The sequence below is a fragment of the Rhinopithecus roxellana genome, chromosome 3 (genome assembly GCF_007565055.1).
Source record: "Rhinopithecus roxellana isolate Shanxi Qingling chromosome 3, ASM756505v1, whole genome shotgun sequence".
NCBI classification, from domain to species: domain Eukaryota; kingdom Metazoa; phylum Chordata; class Mammalia; order Primates; family Cercopithecidae; genus Rhinopithecus; species Rhinopithecus roxellana.
The window spans coordinates 18899960-18925176 of NC_044551.1; the positions used below are offsets into that span (position 1 = coordinate 18899960).

Below are 25217 nucleotides of genomic sequence, written 5' to 3' on the forward strand. Positions count from 1 at the left end.
ACCCCATCAAAAAGTGGGGAAAGGATATGAACAGACATTTCTCAAAAGAAGATATTCATACAGCCAACAGACACATGAAAAAATGCTCATCATCACTCGCCATCAGAGAAATGCAAATCAAAACCACAATGAGATACCATCTCACACCAGTTAGAATGGCAATCATTAAGAAGTCAGGAAACAACAGGTGTTGGAGAGGATGTGGAGAAATAGGAACACTTTTACACTGTTGGTGGGATTGTAAACTAGTTCAACCATTATGGAAAACAGTATAGGCAATTCCTCAAGGATCTAGAACTAGATGTACCATATGACCCAGCCATCCCACTACTGGGTATATACCCAAAGGATTATAAATTATTCTACTACAAAGACACATGTACACGTATGTTTATTGCGGCACTATTCACAATAGCAAAGACTTGGAATCAACCCAAATGTCCATCTGTGACAGACTGGATTAAGAAAATGTGGCACATATACACCATGGAATACTATGCAGCCATAAAAAAGGATGAATTTGCGTCCTTTGTAGGGACATGGATGCAGCTGGAAACCATCATTCTTAGCAAACTATCACAAGAAGAGAAAACCAAACACCGCATGTTCTCACTCATAGGTGGGAACTGAACAATGACATCACTTGGACTCGGGAAGGGGAACATCACGCACTGGGGCCTATCATGGGGAGGGGGGAGGGGGGAGGAGGGAGGGATTGCATTGGGGAGTTATACATGATATAAATGATGAATTGATGGGTGCTGACGAGTTGATGGGTGCAGCACACCAACATGGCACAAATATACATAGGTAACAAACCTGCACGTTATGCACATGTACCCTAGAACTTAAAGTATAATAAAAAAAAAAAAATTAAAGCAAAAAAAAAAAAAAGATTTTTACATCTGTATTTATCAGAGATATTAGCCCATAATTTTCTTTTCTTGTAGTGTCCTTTCATGGTTTTGGTATTAGGGTAATGCTAGCATCAAGAAACAGTTTGAAAGGATCCTCTTTTCTTCTATTTTTTGGAAAAGTTTAAAAAAGATTGGTGTTCCAGTGAAGCTTCCAGTGAAGCTGTCAGGTCCTGGGCTTATCTTTGATGACAGACATTTTACTACTGATTCAATCTCCTTACTTATTATTGGTTTATTTAGGTTTTCTATTTCTTCAAGAAAGTTTTAGTCAGTTGTTGTGTGTAGGAATTTATTCATTTCTCATGCATTTTTCAGAATGGTCTCTTATGAACATTTGTACTTCTATGGTATTGGTTGTAATGTCTCCTCCTTCATTTCTGATTTTGTTTTTAATTTGGGCCTTCTCTCTCTTTTTTTTTTTTTATATTACTTAGTCTAGCTAAAGATTGGTTGATTTTATCTTTTCAGAAATACTTGTTTCATTAGTCTTTTCTACTGTTTTAATGTGCTAACTCAAAAGCACATTAAAAGGATCATTCTCCATGATCAAGTAGGATTTATCCCAGGGATGCAAGGATGGCTCATCACACACAAATACATAAACATAATAATCACATTACTAGAACCAAGAACAAAACCATGGAACCATCTCAATATTTTCTACTCTCTATTTCATCTATTTCTGTTCTGATCTTTATTATTTCCTTCCTTCTATGAACTTTATGCTTAGTTTATTCTTTTTCTGGTTTCTTCAGGTAAAATATTAGGTTATTAATTTGAGATCTTTCTTTGTTTTCTGATGGAGGCATTTATTGCGATGAAATTCCATTGCTCTTCGAACTACTTTTGCTGCATCCCTTAAGGTTTGGTATGTTGTTTCAATTTTTGTCTCAAGATATTTTTTGTTTTATTTTTTAACTATTATTTTAGGTTCAGAGTTACATGTGCAGGTCTGTTATGTAGGTAAATTGCATGTCACAGGGGTTTACCATACAGATTATTTCATCACCCAGGTAATAAGCATAGTACCCAGAAGGCAGCTTTTTTATCTTCACCTTCCTTCCACCCTCTACCCTCCAGTAGACCCTGGTATCTATGGTTTCCGTCTTCATGTCCATTTGTTCTCAATGTTTAGCTCCTATTAATAAGTGAGAATATGTGGTATTTGTTTTTCTGTTCATGTATTAGTGTGTTTAGCATAATGGCCTCCAGCTCCATCCATGTGACTGCAGAGGACATGATCTTGTTCTTTTTTATGCCTGAGTAGTATTCCATGGTGTACATATACCACATTTCCTTTATCCAGTCTACCATTTTCTTTATTCCATGTCTTTGCTATTGTGAATAGTGCTATGATGAACATACATGTGTATGTGTCTTTAGGGTAGAATGGTTTCTATCCCTTCAGGTATATACCCAATAATGGGATTGCTGGGTCAAATGACAGTTCTGTTTTAAGTTGTTTGAGAGGTTGCTAAACTGCTTGCCACAATGGCTGAACTAATTTACATTATTACCAGCAGGGTATAAGTGTTCCCTTTCTCTGCAACCTCACCAATATCTGTTATTTTTTGACTTTTTGAGAATAGCCATTCTGACTGCTGTGATGTAGTATCTCATTATGGTTTTGATATGCCTCTCTCTAATTATTAGTAATGTTGAGCATTTTTTTCATACACTTGTTGGCCCATGTTTGTGTTCTTTTGAAAGGTGTTTGTTTATGCCTTTTGTCCATTTTTTAATGAGACTTTTTTTTTTGGCTTGTCGATTTATTTAAGTTCTTTATAGATTCTGGATATTAGACCTGTGTCAGATGTATAGTTTGCAAATATTTTCAGCCATTCTATAGATTGTTTTTTCTGTTGTTTCTTTTGCTGTGCAGAAGCTCTTTAGTTTAATTAGATCCCATTTGTCAATTTTTGTTTTTGTTGCAATTGTTTTTGGCATCTTTGTCATGAAGTCTTTGCTATGGCCTATGTCTGGAATGGTATTTCCTAGGTTTTCTTCTAGGGTTTTTGTAGTTTGGGGTTTTGCATTTAAACCTTTAATCCATCTTGAGCTGATTTTTGTACATGTTGAAAGGAAGGGGTCCAGTTTCAATCTTCTGCATATAAGTAGCCAGTTACCCGGCACCATTTATTAAACAGTGTTTTCCTAATTTCTTGTTTTTGTCAACTTTGTCAAATATTAGTTGGTTGTAGGTATGACGCTTTATTTTGGGGTTCTCTATTCTGTTCCATTGATCTATGTGTCTTCTTTTTTAACCAGTACCATACTGTTTTGGTTCCTGTAGCCTTGTAGTATAATTTGAAGTCAGGTAATGTGATGCCTCTGGGTTTATTCTTTTTAGTTAGGATTGCTTTGACTATTTGAGCTGTTTTTTGCTTCCATATGAATTTTACAATTATTTTTTCTAATTCTGTGAAAAATTGCACTGATAATTTGATAGGTATCACATTGAATGTGTAGATTGGCTTGGGCAGTATGGTCATATTAATGATATTGATTCTTCTAATCTATAAGCATGAAATGTTTTTCCATTTGCGTTAGCTGTCATTTTCTTTCATCAGTGTTTTATAGTTCTACTTATAAAGATATTTCAACTCCTTTGTTAAATGTATTCCTAGGTTTCTGTGTGTGCGTGTGGCTATAATAGGCTATTTTAATCTGGTAACAATTTAACTTTCTTGCATAAAAAAACTCTACACTTTTACTCCACATACCCTCCCACACACACACATATTTTAAATTTTCAGTGTCACACTTACATCTTTTTATATTGCATATTTCTTAACAAATTATTATACCTAGTGTTATTTTTAATAATTTTATCTTTTAACATTTATTCTAAAATAAAAGTGATTTATATATTACCGTGAAAATATTAGACTACTCTAAATTGGACTGTGTGCTTATTTTTACCAGTGAGTTTTATACTTTCATATGTTTTTATGTTACTAATTAGCCTCCTTTTCTTTCAGCTAAAGAACCCCCTTTAGCAGTTCTTGTAAGATAAGTCTGTTGGTGAGGAATGGTTAATTTTAATATAACAAAGTACAAAAAGTTCATTGGTAGAGTTTCAGGTTTCATATTTCCACTAACATTTAAGAAACTATCAATTGAGTTTAGTCTATTGTTAAACAGAAAAGTTCACAATTATGTGAAAAGTTTATTAAAATATTCCTCCTTTTCCTCATTATTTATCTGTGTGAGGCCAGGTTTTATTCATTTACATCAACCAAAATAGCACATTCTAATAGATTTAATTCAGAAGCAGTTATAAAAATATAGTCATCTTCCTTTAAGTCTGATATTAAATAAATTTGCAAAAATGTAAAACAATGTCACTCTTCTCACTCTATTTTTTGTTGTTTGGGAAAGCACAATAATTTTTATGAAAATGTATTATTTTAACAAAATCAATTTATTATTTTCATTTTAAAAATTAGGATTTAAAATTTTTTCCATTTCAATTTCTAATACGGTAAATAGTGATAGGTATAACCCAACTAAACCAAAATCTTTAGGATTCTCAAATGTCTAAGAGTGTAAAGGAGTCCTGAAACAAAAAAGTTAAACAACCTAGAAAAAAACAAAGATATTAATCAGTATGTTAGCATTCATCGATTCAATTACCATCATGGCATCCCTAAAAGCCCATGGCATATAGTTACATCTCACTGAGCCACCACTTTGAAACTCCCACCCTGCACCAGGTACTTGTGAGCATGTAACTTTGTTAATCAACTCTTCAGGGCTGTGTCCCAACACGGCTTTGCTGTACTTTTTGTGGCACCTCTGCTAAATCTCATTAGGTAGACCAAAGGGATCAGTTAACTTTTTCTTTATAACTTTTATTCATGATATTTTATAAGTTTGGTAATTTGCAAAGGTCTTGGACAAAGACCAGGGGCTTATCAATAATAATTTATTTATCTCTTGAAGAAACAAACAATATAATTGGTTATGGAGCACAGGCATCATAAGCAGAAAACAGGTTTATAAGTAAAGGGGGAAAACCTAGTGTGTGTTGCTTGCATCAGGAATTCATGTTACCATTTGGCAATATGAATTTGCTTAGCAGTGTGCAGTGTGCTTTTTTTTTTGACAGGATTTTGCTCTGTCTGTATAGTGGCCCAATCTCAGCTCACTGCAATCTCCATCTCCAGAGTTCAATGATTTTCATGCCTCAGACTCCTGAGTAGCTGGGATTACAGGCACAAGCCACCATACCCAGCTAATACAGCTAATTTTTGTATTTTAGTAGACACAGAGTTTCACCATGTTGGCCAGACTGGTCTCGAACTCCTGACCTCAGGTGATCCGCCAACTTCAGCCTACCAAAGTGCTGGGATTATAGGCATGAGCCACTGCACCCAGCCACCCTTTTTAGTAAATACATTTTGCATGACCGTGTTTACAGCTATTTATCTAGTAAACCAATAACTTACAGTTTTTTAAAGACTTAATGGACAGCATGGAATTATTCATGATATCTGTGCCATATCTTGAGCACCCACTGTATATCTGATATTGTACAGGGCTTTGGAAATGAAAAATAATGAGTTATCTTGGGGAATTTACAATGTAACATAGAAAGCTGTGTATAACTAAATTTGCACAATGAAATATAATTAATAATAGAAGAAGTATATTATCTGGCACAGCAGAGTGGGGAAAAGTACCAGCAAAGACTTAGAATATCAGCTGTCCTCAATACTTGCACTTAGACTTGGATGAGAAACAGTTCCCTGCACAAGCAGATGACAGGGTTAGGTATGATAGGAGCCACGTAAGTAGGAGCCACTCAAAATCTGAGTTTGGTGTGGCTGGTGTGGAGGGTTGAGAGAATATGAAGAGAGGACCACAACTTGAATCACTGAGGGCCCTTTTTTGATTCTATTAGTGAAATCTTTAAAGAAATTGTATTGGTGACAGTAACAGAGAAATAAGGGCTTTGAGGATGAAATCATAGGCTTTAAAAAAAAAAAAAAAAAAAGAGTGTGCTTGCTTGGAGATCAGGACGCAAAGGTCACCATCAGAAAAGCTAAGTTTGCTGTATAGTGAGGATCAGGAGGTCTGATCCTGATTGCAGAACCTTCCCTGATTACAGAATCTTGGGTTGTATCTCCCACTTCACCCTTCTAGACCATCCCAGAAGATCTATAAGATTTCATCTGGGAAATCACTAGGAGTTCTTGGAAGGGAAAGAAGGAAGATTGTTGGTTGGAATAAAAAGAGGGTTGAATGAGTTCCAGAAAGCAGGGTTCTCAACCTCGTGGACAGCAATCTGCAGAAGAAGAGAACTTCAAAAAACCAACTAGAAGCAACATGCAGAGAAGTAAGATGAGAGGGGCCTCCTCGGGAAAGAAGACAGCTGGTCCACAGCAGAAAAATCTTGAACCAGCTCTCCCAGGAAGAGGGGGGGGTCGCTCTGCAGAGAATCCCCCTTCAGGATCCGTGAGGAAGACCAGAAAGAACAAACAGAAGACTCCTGGAAACGGAGATGGTGGCAGTACCAGCGAAGCACCTCAGCCCCCTCGGAAGAAAAGGGCCCGGGCAGACCCCACTGTTGAAAGTGAGGAGGCGTTTAAGAATAGAATGGAGGTTAAAGTGAAGATTCCTGAAGAATTAAAACCATGGCTTGTTGAGGACTGGGACTTAGTTACCAGGCAGAAGCAGCTGTTTCAACTCCCTGCTAAGAAAAATGTAGATGCAATTCTGGAGGAGTATGCAAATTGCAAGAAGTCGCAGGGAAATGTTGATAATAAGGAATATGCGGTTAATGAAGTTGTGGCAGGAATAAAAGAATATTTCAATGTGATGTTGGGCACTCAGCTGCTCTACAAATTTGAGAGGCCCCAGTATGCTGAAATCCTCTTGGCTCACCCTGATGCTCCAATGTCTCAGGTTTATGGAGCACCACACCTACTGAGATTATTTGTAAGAATTGGAGCAATGTTGGCCTATACGCCCCTTGATGAGAAAAGCCTTGCATTATTGTTGGGCTATTTGCATGATTTCCTAAAATATCTGGCAAAGAATTCTGCATCTCTCTTTACTGCCAGTGATTACAAAGTAGCTTCTGCTGAGTACCACCGCAAAGCCCTGTGAGCGTCTACAGACAGCTCACCATTTTTGTCCTGTATCTGTAAACACTTTTTGTTCTTAGTCTTTTTCTTGTAAAATTGATGTTCTTTAAAATCGTTAATGTATAACAGGGCTTATGTTTCAGTTTGTTTTCTGTTCTGTTTTAAACAGAAAATAAAAGGAGTGTAAGCTCCTTTTCTCATTTCAAAGTTGCTACCAGTGTATGCAGTAATTAGAACAAAGAAGAAACAGTAGAACATTTTATTGCCTAGTTGACAACATTGCTTGAATGCTGGTGGTTCCTATCCCTTTGACACTACACAATTTTCTAATATGTGTTAATGCTACGTGACAAAACGCCCTGATTCCTAGTGCCAAAGGTTCAACTTAATGTATATACCTGAAAACCCATGCATTTGTGCTCTTTTTTTTTTTATGGTGCTTGAAGTAAAACAGCCCATCCTCTGCAAGTCCATCTATGTTGTTCTTAAGCATTCTATCTTTGCTCAAATTGTTGAAGGATGGTGATTTGTTTCATGGTTTTTGTATTTGAGTCTAATGCACGTTCTAACATGATAGAGGCAATGCATTATTGTGTAGCCACGGTTTTCTGGAAAAGTTGATATTTTAGGAATTGTATTTCAGATCTTAAATAAAATTTGTTTCTAAATTTCAAAGCAAAAAAAAAAAAAAAAAAACTAAGAAAAAATAATAAAGTTCAGTATTCAGTGTCCTGCCTTAAACAAAGCATTTTAGGCATGCAAATAACCCATATATTCAGAGGTTCCTATAAAAAATACAAACAAACCGTGTCATATACACATGAGGCAAAAAAAAGATACTTTGTGAGTAGAAACTAATTGAGGTAAAAGAAAAACTTGTTTTAGAAGCTGAAGGCCCAGCTGCTGGCTTAATAAAACAAATTATGAGAATTTTATTTATGTGAAAATCCATCCTGTTGAAAAACCGAGTGTTTAAAGTTTTCTATAAACAGCAACAAGGTGTTCTACCAAAAAAAAAAATATATATATATATATGAAAAGCACATTGAATACCTGCTTTGAGTATTTGACTTGGAGGAAAAAAACATCACTAGTTGAGTATACCTCTTTGATAGCAATATGTGTTAAAAGTCTAACAAGCTCACTCTACCCTTCCCTGAGAACATAAAGGAGTATCCTAAGCTTAAGGGTTGTGAGACCTAGATATTTCTTACCAAAGAACTCCTATGACTTTTCTTTGCAAATTTTAAATAGCAAACTGTTTTGTGGTGGCTTTAAGCCTTCCAGAACAAGCGTATTAGATATGTAGTTCCTTTTAATAAAAGTATTTGGAAATTCAATAAAGGCAATTATGATTTTTCTAGGACCTTTTCCAATTCTGTGATTATGTGAATGACTACCCAGAATTTCCATCAAACACTGATATACAACTTGCTATGGCTACAGTTTATTTTGGTGTGGAAATATGTTTGTTTTTCTGTTCTTATTTCTTCCTTCATACAAAAGTGTAATATCCCAGATATGTAGACATCTACTCTGCCATTCAGAGTAATTCTAATATGCTTTAATCTTATTAACTATCTGGAAGACTAATGCACAGTTGTAGCTGCATTTCTTTAAGTGAGTCTATCATATATTTGGGTTTATACCAGACTAAATTTGTGAACTATTATCCATTTAAAAAATTATTATTTACATAATTATTTGCCTTAATCTTCCTTTAAATAGCAAATGCTCACAATGCATTTTAAAATATTACCTACTTTATAAAAATCCATTCTGAATACAAATGGGGGAATACCTGTAGTGTTTATTGCATTGAGTTGTTGATTCTTTAGCCAATATGCGTTTATATTTTGTCTTGAAAGATGGATCCTATATTGTCAACATCAGTTCCAGTGTACTCTTTGAAAGTGGATAAGGAATATGAAGTGCGTGTGAGATCCAAACAACGAAACTCTGGAAATTATGGCGAGTTCAGTGAGGTGCTCTATGTAACACTTCCTCAGATGAACCAATTTACATGTGAAGAAGGTAAAAGAAATAAAAGATTAAAATAGCAGCTAACCTGGCTTTTGTCAATATAACAGCTGATTCAACCCTGCACTGTTAGTGTGTTGTCCAGATCAAAATATATTAGCATCAGATATCATGATGAGAGACCTGGAGCTCAATATCTGTAACAGATATTGTTCATTGCAAAAGCAGAAGGAAGATTTAGTTTCCAAATTTTTCATTCAGGAAGTGTCCGGCGGACAGGTGGAAGTTTAGAGACAGGAATTCGGTGGCAATCTCCAGATGGTACAATTCAGATGATTCTTTTCTTTATATATTTTTATGTTCCTAAAATTTTCTGTAGTAAGTTTGTTTTGAATTTATAATCAGGAAAAAAAGCTGTTCTGATGATTAGGGAAGAAAGTACGTTTCTATATGGATGGATAGATACGTGGCATCTAAGAGGAAACCTAATATTGAGTCGGCATAGGTAGTCAACAGCAGCTGCATAGTTTTAGAAAGTGGAGGTATGGCTTTTTCCTAGAGGAAAGGCTAATAAGTAGGGTGGCAGTCATACTCAAAGGAGACATGGAACATTTGAAAACCCTGTGTAGGAGAATCACAGCAATGATTAAAGTTTTTTAAAATGGGACCTATGAATTTAGAATAAAAGAATTAAAACTTTTAGATACAGAAATAAAGAAAACTGATTAATAATGAGCGGAAAGTATAGAGTATTATAATTCTCAAATGGGAATTGGCTCTATTCCATCTTCACTGAAAACAGAAGTTTACAGGGCTATATGTTTGTTAACGAGACAACCACAAGCTACAAAGAAAATAAATTTATATTTCTGCATTTACTATACAGGTAGAATCTCATGATACTAAATAGCACTAGGATGAAAATTTCTGTAGCACCATTTTCTCTAAACTCTAGTTAACTGAATTCTTGTTTCCAAACTATTTGATATAATGCAATTCTGGTCTTAAAAGCATGATAGCTATACACCCTTAAGCTTAGTGTAGTGGCATTTAATTCACTTAACGTATATTTTTTAAGCTGTCTTTTCCTCTGTTACTAACAAAAAAAGAAACTTTAACTTTATGTTATTTTCCTGAATATGTCACTGATATGAAATTATAGACACTACAAGACAAAAAATGATTTTTTTCTCCCCCACCAATTTAAAATGCTTATATTATCTCCCTAGGGGATTTTAATAACTTATTAAATAAGAAAAGACTATTTCAGCATAAAGGCCTACATTTTAAATGGCAATGTTGGCCGGGCACGTTGGCTCAAGCCTGTAATCCCAGCACTTTGGGAGGCCGAGACCGGCCGATCACGAGGTCAAGAGATCGAGACCATCCTGGCTAACACGGTGAAACCCCGTCTCTACTGAAAAAAATACAAAAGACTAGCTGGGCGAGGTGGCGGGTACCTGTAGTCCCAGCTACTGGGGCGGCTGAGGCAGGAGAATGGCGTAAACCCGGGAGGCGGAGCTTGCAGTGAGCTGAGATCCGGCCACTGTGCTCCAGCCTGGGCGACAGAGCAAGACTCCGTCTCAAAAAATAAATAAATAAATAAATAGCAATGTTAAGATAAATTTCATCTGTCATTTTTATGAAAAAGTGGTTAGCCTCTGCCTCTGTGGTAAGAATACTGGGAACCAACTGCAAAGTAGCTGGCAGGTACTCAATCTTAAGGAATGAAATAGAAGTTTTACAAACAGGTTCCCCCAAGTCTCATACAAAGTATACTAAAACCTGAAGATGGGAGCTCAGTAGTGATCTTTCTGTCAGTTTTATGTATATAATATACATGATATATATTTATTATATTTTAATTATTTAGCTGTGAAATTCTTTGTGTCTAAGAAGTTTCTGTCATGATTTATCAATAAAAACTCTGCCTTCATCTTTTTGATAAATCTTCAATCTGGAGGCTATGATAATCACCACACTTAAAAAAAAGTAGAAAAGAAACCAAATGGGCATTATTTAGGTAGTGTGTTAACAAGCAACACTTTTTTCCTAGAGCTTAAACCTTTATGATACTCCCTTGACATATAATATGCTTAAAGCAGATTGTTTGTTTTCATAAAACACACTGATTTTGAACTATATGGTGTTTCTTTATTTTGAAGTTTTTTTAATGTGAGGAGATTTGAAAAGTGGACAGAGATGTTCATAAAACAGAAAAAAACTAAGTCATTGCATTCTGTTTCAGTGGTTATCAAGAGAAATCACTGACTTTATTAGATGAATACAAACTATGAATTTTTTGTGAAAAGAGAAAGAGAAATGTAAACTGTGCTTCAACTATTCGTAATTCTGAGAGCGAAATATTATTGTGTGTTTCAGATTTCTACTTTCCATGGCTCTTAATTATTATCTTTGGAATATTTGGGCTAACAGTGATGCTATTTGTATTCTTATTTTCTAAACAGCAAAGGTAGGTGTGAAGTAGTATTCTTTGGTATTTTTTGCCAGTTGTCTAGATTTCCATATGTGTTTCTATTTGTTATTTGATATTTTCTTTGTCAAATTATGAGTGGAAATTTTAGTTAACCTAGTAAACTTTTATCTCCAGTTATATGTTTACCATTTATATAAAACTCAATTTGTTGTATTTATCATAGACAACTTAGAGGTTTAGATTCTATCTGGAGACTTGTACAGGACATTAAGAGGCTTAGGCTGGTGACTATGCATACCTTGTGATGTGTACCTCTTTATCCAAGAGCTAGCTCTTCCCCTCAAGTCCTCAACAAGTTTACCCATTTATTCCAGAACTTCAAAGTATTACTGAGCCTTTGGCTGAGTCTGATACAGTCCTTATATACAGACATTTCTTTTTTTTTCCTTGAGATGGAGTCTCACTCTGTTGCCCAGGCTGGAGTGCAATGGCACGATCTTGGCTCACTGCAGCCGCTGCCCCCCAGGTTCAAGTGATTCTCCTGCCTCAGCCTCCCGAGTAGCTGGGATTACAGGCACCCACCACTATGCCCGGCTAATTTTTGTGTGTTTTTGGTAGAGACAGAGTTTTGCCATGTTGGCCAGGCTAGTCTTGAACTCCTGATCTCAATACACAGGCAAAATTTAAGTGGCAAACTACCCAGGTAGATAGTTAAGTCTAATAAAACATTTTTTAGACTTCATATGATGGTGATTTCAAGTAAATTCAGGTTTAATTTAAATTATTTGGATATTTATGATTTTGTGTTTCACCTGCATTTATAAACACAGCTAAAATTCTTTATAAGTGTAAAGAGATTTCATTCCACTTTCTCTTGGAATCAAAAGTCTTGAGTTCCAGTTATCATTTTGTCATTGCTGTTTGACCTTGTTTGAGTCCCAGAATCTCTCCAGGCCTCCATATTCTTATGGTTAATATGAGGGTATGGGTTATATAATCTTTAAATTTTCCTTGAGGTGTGATATATGTTATTTATATTATTCTGTTTTTCTCCTGATAGAAACTCACTACACACTACAGGAAATTTTTTTAAACAAAATATGGGAAAAATGATTGGTACTGATTGCCAGTGTCCTACATTTAAGGTTGCTTTGTTTGTTTGTTGTTTTTTTCTTTGTTTGTTTTGCTTTGCTTTGCTTTGTTTTTTTGAGATGGAGTCTTGCTCTGTCACCCAGGCTGGAGTCTGGAGAGTGTAGTAGCCCAATCTCAGCTCACTGCAACCTCCACCTCCCAGGTTCAAGCGATTCTCCTGCCTCAGCCTCCTGAGTAGCTGGGATTACAGGCATGCGCCACCACGCCCAGCTAATTTTGTATTTTTAGATACAGTTTCACCATGTTGGTCAGACTGGTCTCAAACTCCTGACCTCAGGTTATCCGCCCGCCTCAGCCTTCCAAAGTGCTGGGATTACAGGCATGAGTTACCGCGCCTGGCCCCATTTAAGGTATTTTTAAAGTCCCAATGGTTAACCTTGCTTCTTCTCCTAGAACTAAGATGACTAACACTCCCAGGTTGCCTAGAGCTCTCCTGGTTTTTAGCAATGCAAGTCCTGTGTGCCAGGAAATCCCTCAGTTCCAGGTAACCAAGGCAGTTGGTCCCCTTACCTAGAATTGAAAATAGGTTCTCCAGCTGAAGCCAAAAGGCATCTATAAATCAAAATGAGATCTATGTGAATAATTTTAAAATACTTTAATTTGTTTTATAAGGTAGTATAGCATTTGTAAACTTCAAAATATAATTTTCTTAGGAAGAAGAATTATTGGGACACTAGAGTTCTTGAGTGTCAAGCATGCTAAAAGTCTAACTGAATGCAGAAAGGGTTATTTTCAGTAGAGTTTTATGTCCAATTTTATAATATAAACCAATGGGAAAGTAAAATTCATTCTGCAGAATTCCATTTTGCACCTAACTTTCTGGCAACATTTCTATTTTCCAAAAAAGCAGCCATCATAAATCACAACACAATTTTCTGTTTTTTCAGGAAAATAAATAAATATATTTTTAGAATTTTAATTTGTGTATTTAAGTAATGCCAACAAAAAAAGAACCAAATTATTCTGCTGATTAATTTCAGTTTATTAATCTATATATCTGGTGGGGAAATTTATACATAACTTCAGTAGATAAATTCACGAGGTATATAAAGTAATTAGCTCTTAGTATTAGTTGTGAATTTCTAGCCATTGTGAAGGCCAAGTCAATTTGTTATGTTGTTTAGTTATATTAGCTAACAATATTAGGAAGAAAAAATTATCCTCTCAAAAAGTAAGATTTTCAAGAAAACATATTACTTCTAATAGAGTGCTTTTTATAAATAATGAAAGTCTTAACTATAATGGTTAGTCAAAATCACCAGATTCTACAATTGATTTGAAATCTTTATTGTTCTCCCAATTGTCCTGCACTGAATTGAATTTTCTGTAGGGAAGAATTAACTTTTTTTTCATTTGCCCAATAAAAACCCTTATCATTGTCTAAATTTGCATGTTCTACTGAAAGTGGTAAATAGTAGCAAACATTTGTCAGCAAGTATGGACAGAACATGTAGTTCCAACAATTAAATTGATACTGCAAAGAATGAGATTCTTCCTAGAACTGTAGGGCTGTAAAGTGGCTTCAGGTCCTACATGCCTTTGAAATTTTGTGAGTCCACAATTCATTATCCAACCCACTTCACCCTGCTTTAATCCAGTTAATTGAGTCAACTCTAGCAAAATTTATAATTTTATTTGTATCTGATACAAAATCACAAACTAAGTTTCAAGTCAGGCTATACTGGTTCCTACCACACAACCCACCCAGCCTTTGAGCTGTTACCAATTGAGGAAAGAAATAACTGAATCAGCCTAAAATAGAACTTCCAAACCAATAGCCAAATTCAGCCTACAGATTCACATTTTATTTTATTTTATTTAGTTTTGATTTTAGAGTGAAGATTTTCCTACAAAGTGTTTGTAAAATAGAGAATTTTCACACAAAAATCCAGATTTGGGGGTTATCTTTTAAAAAATGAAAGATGTAGTGAAACTGAACAAGACGGCATATGCTGCAGCAGACAACTAGCTGTCCTATTTGGGACTGGCACACATTCTTTAATTTTCCACCATCCTCATTCCTCCTAATGACTTTGCAACTGTCTTGCTTTATTCATCTGCATGACCTGCTTGGGCCCCTTAGATTTATGGTCTGCCACTGTGACATAAGGTCACTACAACCCCTAGAAAACCACTAGCACATGCCTGAATGCATCATCCTATTCAAAAAGGAGAAGCACACGTCACAAAGTCAAATATCAGCCATTTGGAAACCTTTGCTTCCTGTGATTAGAGTTATGTTCCATCTTTTTATGTTTTTGAGAATTTGAAATATTGATTTAGAGATGCAAAATCAAGAAAAGAAAAAAAAAAACAGCAAAACAGCAGCATGATGCAAAGAACCTGGGTTTTGGTTTGGAGTCAGGTTCTCTGGGTTTGAGCCCCAACTGTACCAACTATCAGTGCATGATGTGAACATGTTCCTTAATTTTCCAAGTTTTTGCACATATATATCATCTGCCTCCCTGGGAGTCATAAGGATTAAGTGAAATGTTTAGTGCAGGGGTCACAAACTTATTTCATGGAGTCAGAGTACATTTTTAGACTTTTCAAGCCATACAGTGTCTGTCACAACTACTCAACTCTGCCACTGTGGCATGAAAGTGGCCATAGACAATATGGAAATAAATGAAGATGCTTGTGTTCTCATAAAATTTTATCTACACAAACAGGTGACAGGCCAGATTTGGCCCACAGACCTTAATTTAATGACCCACAGTTTAGTGCAAAATATATCCCACAGCGTCTGATTTATCAGAAGCACTAAAAAATGAAAGTAGTTATTATTAATAATTTGTATTGCTTATTTCTATATCTGTAATTCATTAGTAACAATTTGCTTTAACATTTGCCCCACTGAGTAATAGAGGCTACTTAATGCAATTTATAAAATGGAATTTTGCTTATTGCTTGGATTAGGTAAAATGGCAAGTAGAAATATTGAGAGAATATATTCCTTATGGAATGGACTAGACTGACCATTCACACTGAGTGGAACAGCAACTGATATCCAAAAATCAGGTTACCACATCTTCATGACAGTGTCATCTCTGAATAGTCAGCAGTTTTTTAAAAGATTAAATGAATTGTTTGAAATAATATCTGAGCCTTTTTTCAGTGCTATAATTTGATTTTAAAAAATAAACTCCAGGCCAGATACTATGGCTTGTAGCATATAAACCCAGCACTTTGGGAGGATAAGGCGGGAGGATTGCCCTGAGGCCAGGAGTTCCAGACAGTTCAGGCAGTGACTAGAGCAAGACTCCATTACAAATAATCAAACAATAAAAATTAGCCTACCCTGTAGTCCTAGCTACTTACGAGGCTGAGGCAGGAATATCGCTTGGCCCAGGAGTTTGAGGCTGCAGTGAATTATGATTGCACTACTAGACTCCAACCTGGGTGATAAATTAAGATCATGTCTCAAAAAGTTTAAAAAAAAATTAAAATCACCATAAACTCCAATTACACTATTAATTGTACAAAATAGATACATGATTTATTCATTTTTATGACCAAAAAATAATTTAAAGATTTGGAACAGAAAATGTAAATGCATCCTAGAATTGTGTCTATAAACCCATACTGATTAGTTAGAGATAGTTCAAATTTAGTCTGTCCCATCTGAAATGAATCGTGCAGTAAAACCCTGTTTAATAAGATCATCTTAGATAATATCATAATTAATATGAACTATATAGCTAACCTACCGAAGTCTACCCTTTTTCAAGAGTGCAAGTAATCTTGGCTCCATGTGTATTGATTCTTTTTCGTTCTTTCTTTTCTGTACAAATTACTGATGAGATGTACACTGGAATTGCCTTATAGCTGACATGGAAATCAGCTTCAGATGAAATTAAATTTCTTACTTTCAAATACTAAATCTGGCTGAAAATAAAAAGCATTAAGAAAAAAAGGATTGTGGGAAAAACACATTTTCTTTTAATAGACTTCAGATGAGGCCTTTTGGGTTTTTTAATTGTTGTTCTTTTTTTCCTTCTACAATTTTTCTTTCTCATTTACTGTCTAATATTTTCTTCTGTTTTTCATACTCCAATTATATAAAGTACCAGAATATTTGGAAAAGTAATAGTATTGCCAATATTTTATTTCTATCTTTTGCTATAATTGAGAATATGTAGCTTTTAAGATGTCAAAACCAAAATTTTATATGTTTTCAAGGATTAAAATGCTGATTCTGCCCCCAGTTCCAGTTCCAAAGATTAAAGGAATTGATCCAGATCTCCTCAAGGTAATTAGTAATTTTATCTAAATTGTGGCTAGTACTAATTAACACCTGAAGAATCCTGTCATATGTTTAAAGTTTTCTGTAAGCTATATATATCACATTCAATTTTCTTGTATCTCGTCTCCTGGAGAAAATTTTTTAAAATATTCTCTCTCTTAAAAATAAGAAAATGTCATATGTATAAAAAGTTATGCAGTAATTTATGTTTTGTTATATGTTTTGTTACTGTTGTTCTTATTGTAACCATAATCTCTGAACATCATTTGCTAATTCATTTAATTATTATGAGTTTCTTTTCATAGATCTTCATTTTCTTTCTATTTTCTAGGAAGGAAAATTAGAGGAGGTGAACACAATTTTAGCCATTCATGATAGCTATAAACCCGAATTCCACAGTGATGACTCTTGGGTTGAATTTATTGAGCTAGATATTGATGAGCCAGATGAAAAGAATGAGGGATCAGACACAGACAGACTTCTAAGCAGTGACCATCAGAAATCACATAGTAACCTAGGGGTGAAGGATGGCGACTCTGGACGTACCAGCTGTTACGAACCTGACATTCTGGAGACTGATTTCAATGCCAATGACATACATGAGGGTACCTCAGAGGTTGCTCAGCCGCAGAGGTTAAAAGGGGAAACAGATCTCTTATGCCTTGACCAGAAGAATCAAAATAAGTCACCTTATCATGATGCTTGCCCTGCTACTCAGCAGCCCAGTGTTATCCAAGCAGAGAAAAACAAACCACAACCACTTCCTACTGATGGAGCTGAGTCAACTCATCAAGCTGCCCATATTCAGCTAAGCAATCCAAGTTCACTGGCAAACATCGACTTTTATGCCCAGGTGAGCGACATTACACCAGCAGGTAGTGTGGTCCTTTCCCCAGGCCAAAAGAATAAGGCAGGGATGTCCCAGTGTGACATGCACCTGGAAATGGTCTCACTCTGCCAAGAAAACTTCATTATGGACAATGCCTACTTCTGTGAGGCAGATGCCAAAAAGTGCATCCCTGTGGCTCCTCACATCAAGGTTGAATCACACATAGAGCCAAGCTTTAACCAAGAGGATATTTACATCACCACCGAAAGCCTTACCACTACTGCTGGGAGGCCTGGGACAACAGAACATATTCCAGGTTCTGAGATGCCTGTCCCAGACTATACCTCCATTCATATAGTACAGTCCCCACAGGGCCTCATACTCAATGCGACTGCCTTGCCCTTGCCTGACAAAGAGTTTCTCTCATCGTGTGGCTATGTGAGCACAGACCAACTGAACAAAATCATGCCTTAGCCTTTCTTTGATTTCCCAAGAGCTACGTATTTAATGGCAAAGAATTGGCTGGGGCAATAACGTTTAAACCAAAACAATGTTTAAACCTTTTTTGCAGGGGTGACAGGGTGGGATATGGATTCTAAAATGCCTTTTCCCGAAATGCTGAAATATGATGTTAAAAAAATAAGAAGAATGCTCAATCAGATAGATATTTCTGTTGTGCAATGTAAATATTTTAAAGAATTGTGTCAGACTGTTTAGTAGCAGTGATTGTCTTATTATTGTGGGTGTTAATTTTTGATACTAAGCATTGAATGGCTATGTTTTTAATGTGTAGTAAATCATGCTTTTTGAAAAAGCAAAAAAAATCAGGTGGCTTTTGCAGTTCAGGAAAATTGAATGCAAACCATAGCACAGGCTAATTTTTTGTTGTTTCTTAAATAAAAAACTTTTTTATTTAAAAAATTAAATTAAAACTAGAGGTGAGAAAATTAAACTGTAAGCAAGAAGGCAAAAATAGTTTGGATATGTAAAACATTTATTTTGACATAAAATTGATAAAGATATTTTTAATAATTTAGATTTCAAGCATGGCTATTTTATATTACATTACACACTGTGTACTGCAGTTGGTGTGACCCCTCTAAGGAGTGTAGCAACTACAGTCTAAAGCTGGTTTAATGTTTTGGCCAATGCACCTAAAGAAAAACAAACTGGTTTTTTACAAAGCCCTTTTGTACCTCCCCAGACTCCTTCAACAATTCTAAAATGATTGTAGTAATCTGCATTATTGGAACATAATTGTTTTTTTAAACAAATATTTTTTTAGCAAATTTTTAAACAAATATTTGTTAATTTAGAAAACTTTAAAGTGTTTGCACAGATCAACTTACTGGGCACCAAAAGAAGTAAAAGCAAAAAAAGAAAACCTTTCTTCACCAAATCTTGGTTCATGCCAAAAAAATACATGCTAAGAGAAGTAGAAATCATAGCTGGTTCATACTGACCAAGATGCTTAAGTGCTGCAGTTGCACATGGAGTGAATTTTTTAGTGTGTGCAGATGGTGAGAGATAAGATCTATAGCCTCTGCAGCGGAATCTGTTCCCACCCAACTTGGTTTTGTTACATAATTATCCAGGAAGGGAATAAGGTACAAGAAGCATTTTGTAAGTCGAAGCAAATCAAATGAAATTAACTGGGTAATCAAGCAAAGAGTTCAAGAAATAGGTTTTTGTTTCACAGCCTATAACCAGACACATACTCATTTTTCATGGTAATGAACAGAACATAGAAGAAACAAGGTTTTCAGTCCCCACAGATAACTGAAAATTATTTAAACCTCTAAAAGAAACTTTCTTTCTCACTAAATCTTTTATAGGATTTATTTAAAATAGCAAAAGAAGAAGTTTCATCATTTTTTACTTCCTCTCTGAGTGGATTGGCCTCAAAGCAAGCATTCAGAAGAAAAAGAAGGGACCTCAATAATTTAGAAATTATTTTGCAATCCCTTAATATCCTAAACATCAGTTGTTGTTGTTGTTGTTGTTGTTGTTGTTGTTGTTGTTGTTGAGATGGAGTCTCACTCTGTAGCCAGGCTAGAGTACAGTGGCGTGATCTTGGCTCACTGCAATCTCCACCTCCCCCAGGTTCAAGCGATTCCCCTGCCTCAGCCTCCTGAGTAGCTGGGACTACAGGCACTCACCACCACGCCAGGCTAATTTTTTTGTATGTTAGCAGAGATGGGGTTTCACTATGTTGGCCAGGATGGTCTCAATCTCCTGACCTCATGATCCGCCCAACTTGGCCTCCAAAAGTGCTGGGATTACAAGTGTGAGCCACCGTGCCCAGCCCTAAACATCATTCTTAAGAGCATTGGGATATTTCCTGAAAAGGTTTATGAAAAAGAAGAATCTCATCTCAGTGAAGAATACTTCTCATTTTTAAAAAAAAGCTTAAAACTTTGAAGTTAGCTTTAACTTAAATAGTATTTCCCATTTATCGCAGACCTTTTTTAGGAAGCAAGCTTAATGCCTGATAATTTTGAATTCCCTTTCTTGCAGGAAGGACTATGAAAAACTAGAATTGAGTGTTTAAAGTTCAACATGTTATTTGTAATAGATGTTTAATAGATGTTCTGCTACATTGCTGCTATGGTTTTCTCCAAGAGCTACATAATTTAGTTTCATATAAAGTATCATCAGTGTAGAACCTAATTCAATTCAAAGCTGTGTGTTTGGAAGACTATCTTACTATTTCACAACAGCCTGACAATATTTCTATAGCCAAAAATAGCTAAATACCTCAATCAGTCTCAGAATGTCATTTTGGTACTTTGGTGGCCACACAAGCCATTATTCACTAGTATGACTAGTTGTGTCTGGCAGTTTATATTTAACTCTCTTTATGTCTGTGGATTTTTTCCTTCAAAGTTTAATAAATTTATTTTCTTGGATTCCTGATAGTGTGCTTCTGTTATCAGACACCAACATAAAAATGATCTAAACCACTCTGTATAGTGTGAATTATCATTGTAAGGAGAGCTTAGCACCACTGGATCAAATACATCAGCACTGGGTATGGAGATTTTTATAGGCTGGGATATAGAGAGGGAAACATAAACCCCTTCCCTTATTTTTTGAGGAGACAAAAGCCCAACTCAGAAATATCCTACTGGCTTGGCCCTCCCCTTAGGCTGTGACTCCCCATGAGCAAAGGTTCATAAGAGTCGTGTATTCGATGCATCATAGAAAATAAATGACATGGGTGTGGGGTGAGGGAGAGTGACATGTGAGCATTATCTTTATATTTCCAGCTTAAGCATGTTGTCTGGAAGGAAGGAAAGCAGCTCTTCGTCTGCCATTCACCCATTGGCCTAACTCAGTTTATTGGACTAGCTGCTTGTTATCATGGGAATCAGCTAATAAGTCAGGCTTGGGAGAAAGGCTGATTAGGTAGGTTGTGTAAGAGCTTGAGAGAGCCATGAAGTATAGATTCCTACAGCAGGAGGCAGGCTGCAGGTGAGGTGGCTACTGAACCCTAGGCTCCTGAGCAGGCACTGGATTCTGAAATGTAGGAATCTGGTGATGACATTGATAAATCTACTAAACAATGAGGTATTACTTCAGCAAGTCAAATGCAAAGTGCCACAACTTTCTATAATACTTGAGGGTTATATTTAAAAAAAAAAATTGTCTTCATCTGCTGCCTTCTGCCCTGAGAGCAGTCATTACCTGAAAGAACCATGGAGTGAAGCCTCAGGGATTCTTCATATGGATGCTTTAAGGTATGAGGAGTATAGGGAAAAGGAAGCCTGCCTACTTCCATGGATTGAAATAACACAGTTCTATTTCAGAAGATTAATGATGTGTTGAAAATGGCTACACACGTTTCAGCATTTCAATTTCTCAAAGTTTCTAACACTTTATTCAAGTGGTATAATATTTACATATTTACATATTTTTATACCAAAATATGTCTTTTTATGTGCTTGTTATGTGGGTAAGAAATAGTGACCAGAAAAACCAGAAGTTACTTAAATATAAACTTTTTAGTTTGGAATCCAAGATCCCACATAATTTGCCCCAGTCTCCTTTGACAGTTTAGAATTTAAGACCTAGATGTAAATGTGTCTGGAATTGGTGGCTTCTTGGTCTCACTGACTTCAAGAATGAAGCTGCGGACCCTTGTGGTGTTACAGTTCTTAAAGATGGTGTGTCCAGAGTTTGTTCCTTCAGATGTTCAGATGTGTCCAGAGTTTCTTCCTTTTGGTGGGTTCATGGTCTCTCTGGCTTCAGGAGTTGAGCTGCAGATCTTCGCAGTGAGTGTTACAGTTCATAAAGGTGGTGCCGACCCAAAGAGTGAGCAGCAGCAAGATTTATTGAGAAGAGTGAAAGAACAAAGCCTCCACATCATGGATGGGGACCCAAGTGAGCAGACTGCCACTGCTGCAGCCTGCTTTTATTCCCTTCTCTGACCCCAAGCACATTCTGCTGATTGGCCATTTTACAGAGAGCTGATTGGTCTGTTTTGACAGAGTGCTGATTGGTGCATTTACAATCCCTGAGCTAGACACAGAGTGCTGATTGGTGCATTTACAATCCTCTAGCTAGACATGAAAGTTGTCCAAGTCCCCACCAGATTAGCTATATACAGAGTGCTGATTGGTGCATCCACAAACCCTGAGCTAGACACAGAGTGCTGATGGGTGCATTTCCAATCCTCTAGCTAGACATGAAAGTTCTCTAAGTTCCCACCTGACTCAGGAGCCCAGCTGGCTTTGCCTAGTGGATCCCACACCACGGCCGCAGGTGGAGCTACCCGTCAGTCCCGCACAGCCAGCCCACACTCAGCCCTTGGGCGGTGGATGGGATGGGGAGAGGGGAGCAGGGGGCAGCACCCGTCTGGGAGGCTTGGGCCCCGGGGCAGCCCACCACGGGGTGCTCGGGCATGGCGGGCTGCAAGTCCCCAGCCCTGCCCCACGGGGAGGCGTCTGAGGTCCGGTGAGAATTCGAGCTAGGCGCAGGCCTGCCGGCAGTGCTGGGGGACTGGGCATCCCCTCCACAGCTGCTGGCTGAGCGCTAAGCCCCTCACTGCCTGGGCTGGTGGCGTCAGTGGGCCGCTCTGAGTGCGGGTCGCCCAGCCTGCGCCCAGCCATAACTCACACTGGCCCGCAAGCACCCCGAGCAGCCCTGGTTCCCCACTAGGCCTCTCTCTCCATGCCTACGGCTCCAACCTCGGCCAGCCCAGAGTGGGGCTCCCACAGTGCAGCGGCTCAAGCAGAGCCAGAGTGGACGCAGAGGCGGAGGAGGTGCCGAGAGCGAGCCAGGGCTGCTTGCACGTTATCACCTCTCATAAAGGGCACAGCTTCTAAATAAGAATTTGACGTTTGGTTAACATTCAATTTCTGTTGCTGTGGAAATCTAATGAGCATATGATGTCAGCTATGTTACATAGGAAATATTGCTCATGGTTTAAATGATCCCTGACTGATAAATGACTTCTGGATAGGGAGAAACTATAAACACCTGGAGATAAGTTACACTTTGGACTTGAGAGTAATGACTTTTGTAATTAAGCATTTCCCCTATAGAAATACTGGAAGCTATGTTTCTGGAGTTGTAACAGGAGTAACTGGCTCCAGTTAGGCATAGAGCTTCCAAGCCTGGGAGACTCCTTTACCTGCCCAATACCTTCCTTGAATCTGAGCTGTCACCTGTAGGAAGAGAGGAAGGAAAAGACCTGCTGGATAGCTATATAAACAGCTGTTTAGACTGCTTCGTGCACTGTTATCCTTACTGTGACTCTAAAGCAGAAAGCCTGATGCTGTATCCCTTTTGTCCTACATCCCTCTGGGTAGACTGGAACCAAGTATGGTGAATCTGGGGAATCTTTGGTTGAGCCTAAGAAGATCCCCTTGGGTATGTAGCAAAAGACACTTGCCATTTCTTGAACAAAGTTTGTGCTTTCCCCTCTCTGTGTTCTTGGTCATGCCTCCTCCTTCAACTGAAAAGCTCCCACTTACCAACCCTGCCTGTCAAGATTCCCTTCATCCTTCATGGCCCAGCTCAAATGCCTCCTTCATGAACTCTCCTCTGATTCCCATCATCCAGTCAGTGATCATTTCTTCTGAACCATGTTTAATGGTGTTTATCACACTACTTTGGTAGGTCACCTAACAAACGGCTAGAATAGATTTGCCAGTATGTACACTGGGGAATATCTATCTCCAAAATGTCCTTGAATGGATAATTTTGTGGTCAAATAAATTTGGAAAATATCTCATACTACATTCCCCTCTGGGAGAGTCGTAGTACATTTTGACATTTTAAAGCTTCTACAGTTTAAACAAATCTATTTAAATTTAATACATTTTTCCTAATTAATAATGAGAAATAGTGAAAGAATACCCAGTATTATATTATTAACACTTAGGAAAAACTGTGTAAGGAGAGTAACACAACTGGCACAAAATAAAGTTATATTAAATTTCAGATGAATGTGAATTTGAACAAAACCTTTTATATGATGTCATTAAATTTTTATTCTCAATAAAACTTCCTAAAAATTAAATGCAAAGGAGCTGCATGATTAAAATAAACACAGATTCTTCTCAACTCAACTCAGATATGACATTTTTCTGAAAGTCCGGACATCTTAGAGCATTCATTATCTTCTCTATGACAGTGATTTTTATGTTTGCTGAAACAGATTTTAACTTTTTCCCTTTTTCAGTCCAAAGAATGACTGACATATGGAATGTACCAATATTAACAAATTCTGATTCTTATTTAGGACACCCATTTTTCTATGAAATCTGAGCTTATAACACTAAGAAATGCTTATATCACTTATCGTAAGGAGGGGCATATGTTGCTGTGAAACTGCAGAATAATATTTATCTGTTATTGTCTGAACAAAAATAACTCACACCTAATGCTGCCTGCTAAGTTAAAAAAAAAAAAAAAAAAAAAAAAAACTTCGAATATAACAGATCTTTTCACAGTAGTCCCAGAAAGCAGTCTTTGTAGGAATATACAGAAATCAATTTTGTTGCTCTCTTGTTAGAAAAGAATCTCTACACAATTGTTCTGTGGGCATTAAGAGGTGTTACCAGCATTTTCTATAAGAATAAAATAATTTGTGAAGAAATTGTACTCACTTTGGCTTTGACAATGATACTGTAGTCAAAAATTCAAAGTAGGAAATTTTTATTGTTACCTTTCCTTTGATGGTACCATATGATAAAAAAAATTTGCATATAAAGGACTTGCATATAGGGACTTTATAAAGTACTTTCAAAGATATTTTCTTTAAACTTAAGAAATCTGTGTTGTAGGCTTGTCAGATAGTATTCTTAATATTTTATTGGGGAAAAAAAGGCTCATAAAACCTAAGAGATTTTCCCAACGTTAATAAACTAGTGATGAAGTCAGGATGAAAACCCAGGTTGACTAGTCCAGAGTTCCCAAAACAACGCAACCTATAACATTACTGGATGGGGGAAAAGCTTTGGGTCCTATTCACAGTCTGAAGAAAATGGAAAGTTAATTGTTTTGTAATAATTATTATTGAAAGATAACTAATCTTTGAATAATCTTTGGTAGTAAT

General features: G+C 36.7%; 2 protein-coding genes across 3 annotated transcripts in view; both read left to right on the plus strand.

Annotated features, from left to right (window-relative positions):
• GHR (growth hormone receptor) overlaps positions 1-20562 on the plus strand; it is a 350856-nt gene extending 330294 nt beyond the window's left edge. For both annotated transcript variants that reach the window (XM_030927287.1, XM_030927288.1), the window contains exons 7-10: positions 8878-9043; positions 11372-11462; positions 16761-16830; positions 17156-20562. In XM_030927287.1, the coding sequence (XP_030783147.1) occupies positions 8878-9043; positions 11372-11462; positions 16761-16830; positions 17156-18127 (1299 nt within the window). In that variant the 3' untranslated portion in view covers positions 18128-20562. The remainder of the gene's footprint in view (positions 1-8877; positions 9044-11371; positions 11463-16760; positions 16831-17155) is intronic.
• On the plus strand, positions 5918-7705 carry LOC104667784 (mortality factor 4-like protein 2). The gene has a single exon (XM_010370341.2). The coding sequence runs from the start codon at positions 6165-6167 to the stop codon at positions 7029-7031; it is 867 nt and encodes a 288-aa protein (XP_010368643.1). The 5' UTR covers positions 5918-6164; the 3' UTR covers positions 7032-7705.
• Positions 20563-25217: the final 4655 nt, after the last annotated feature.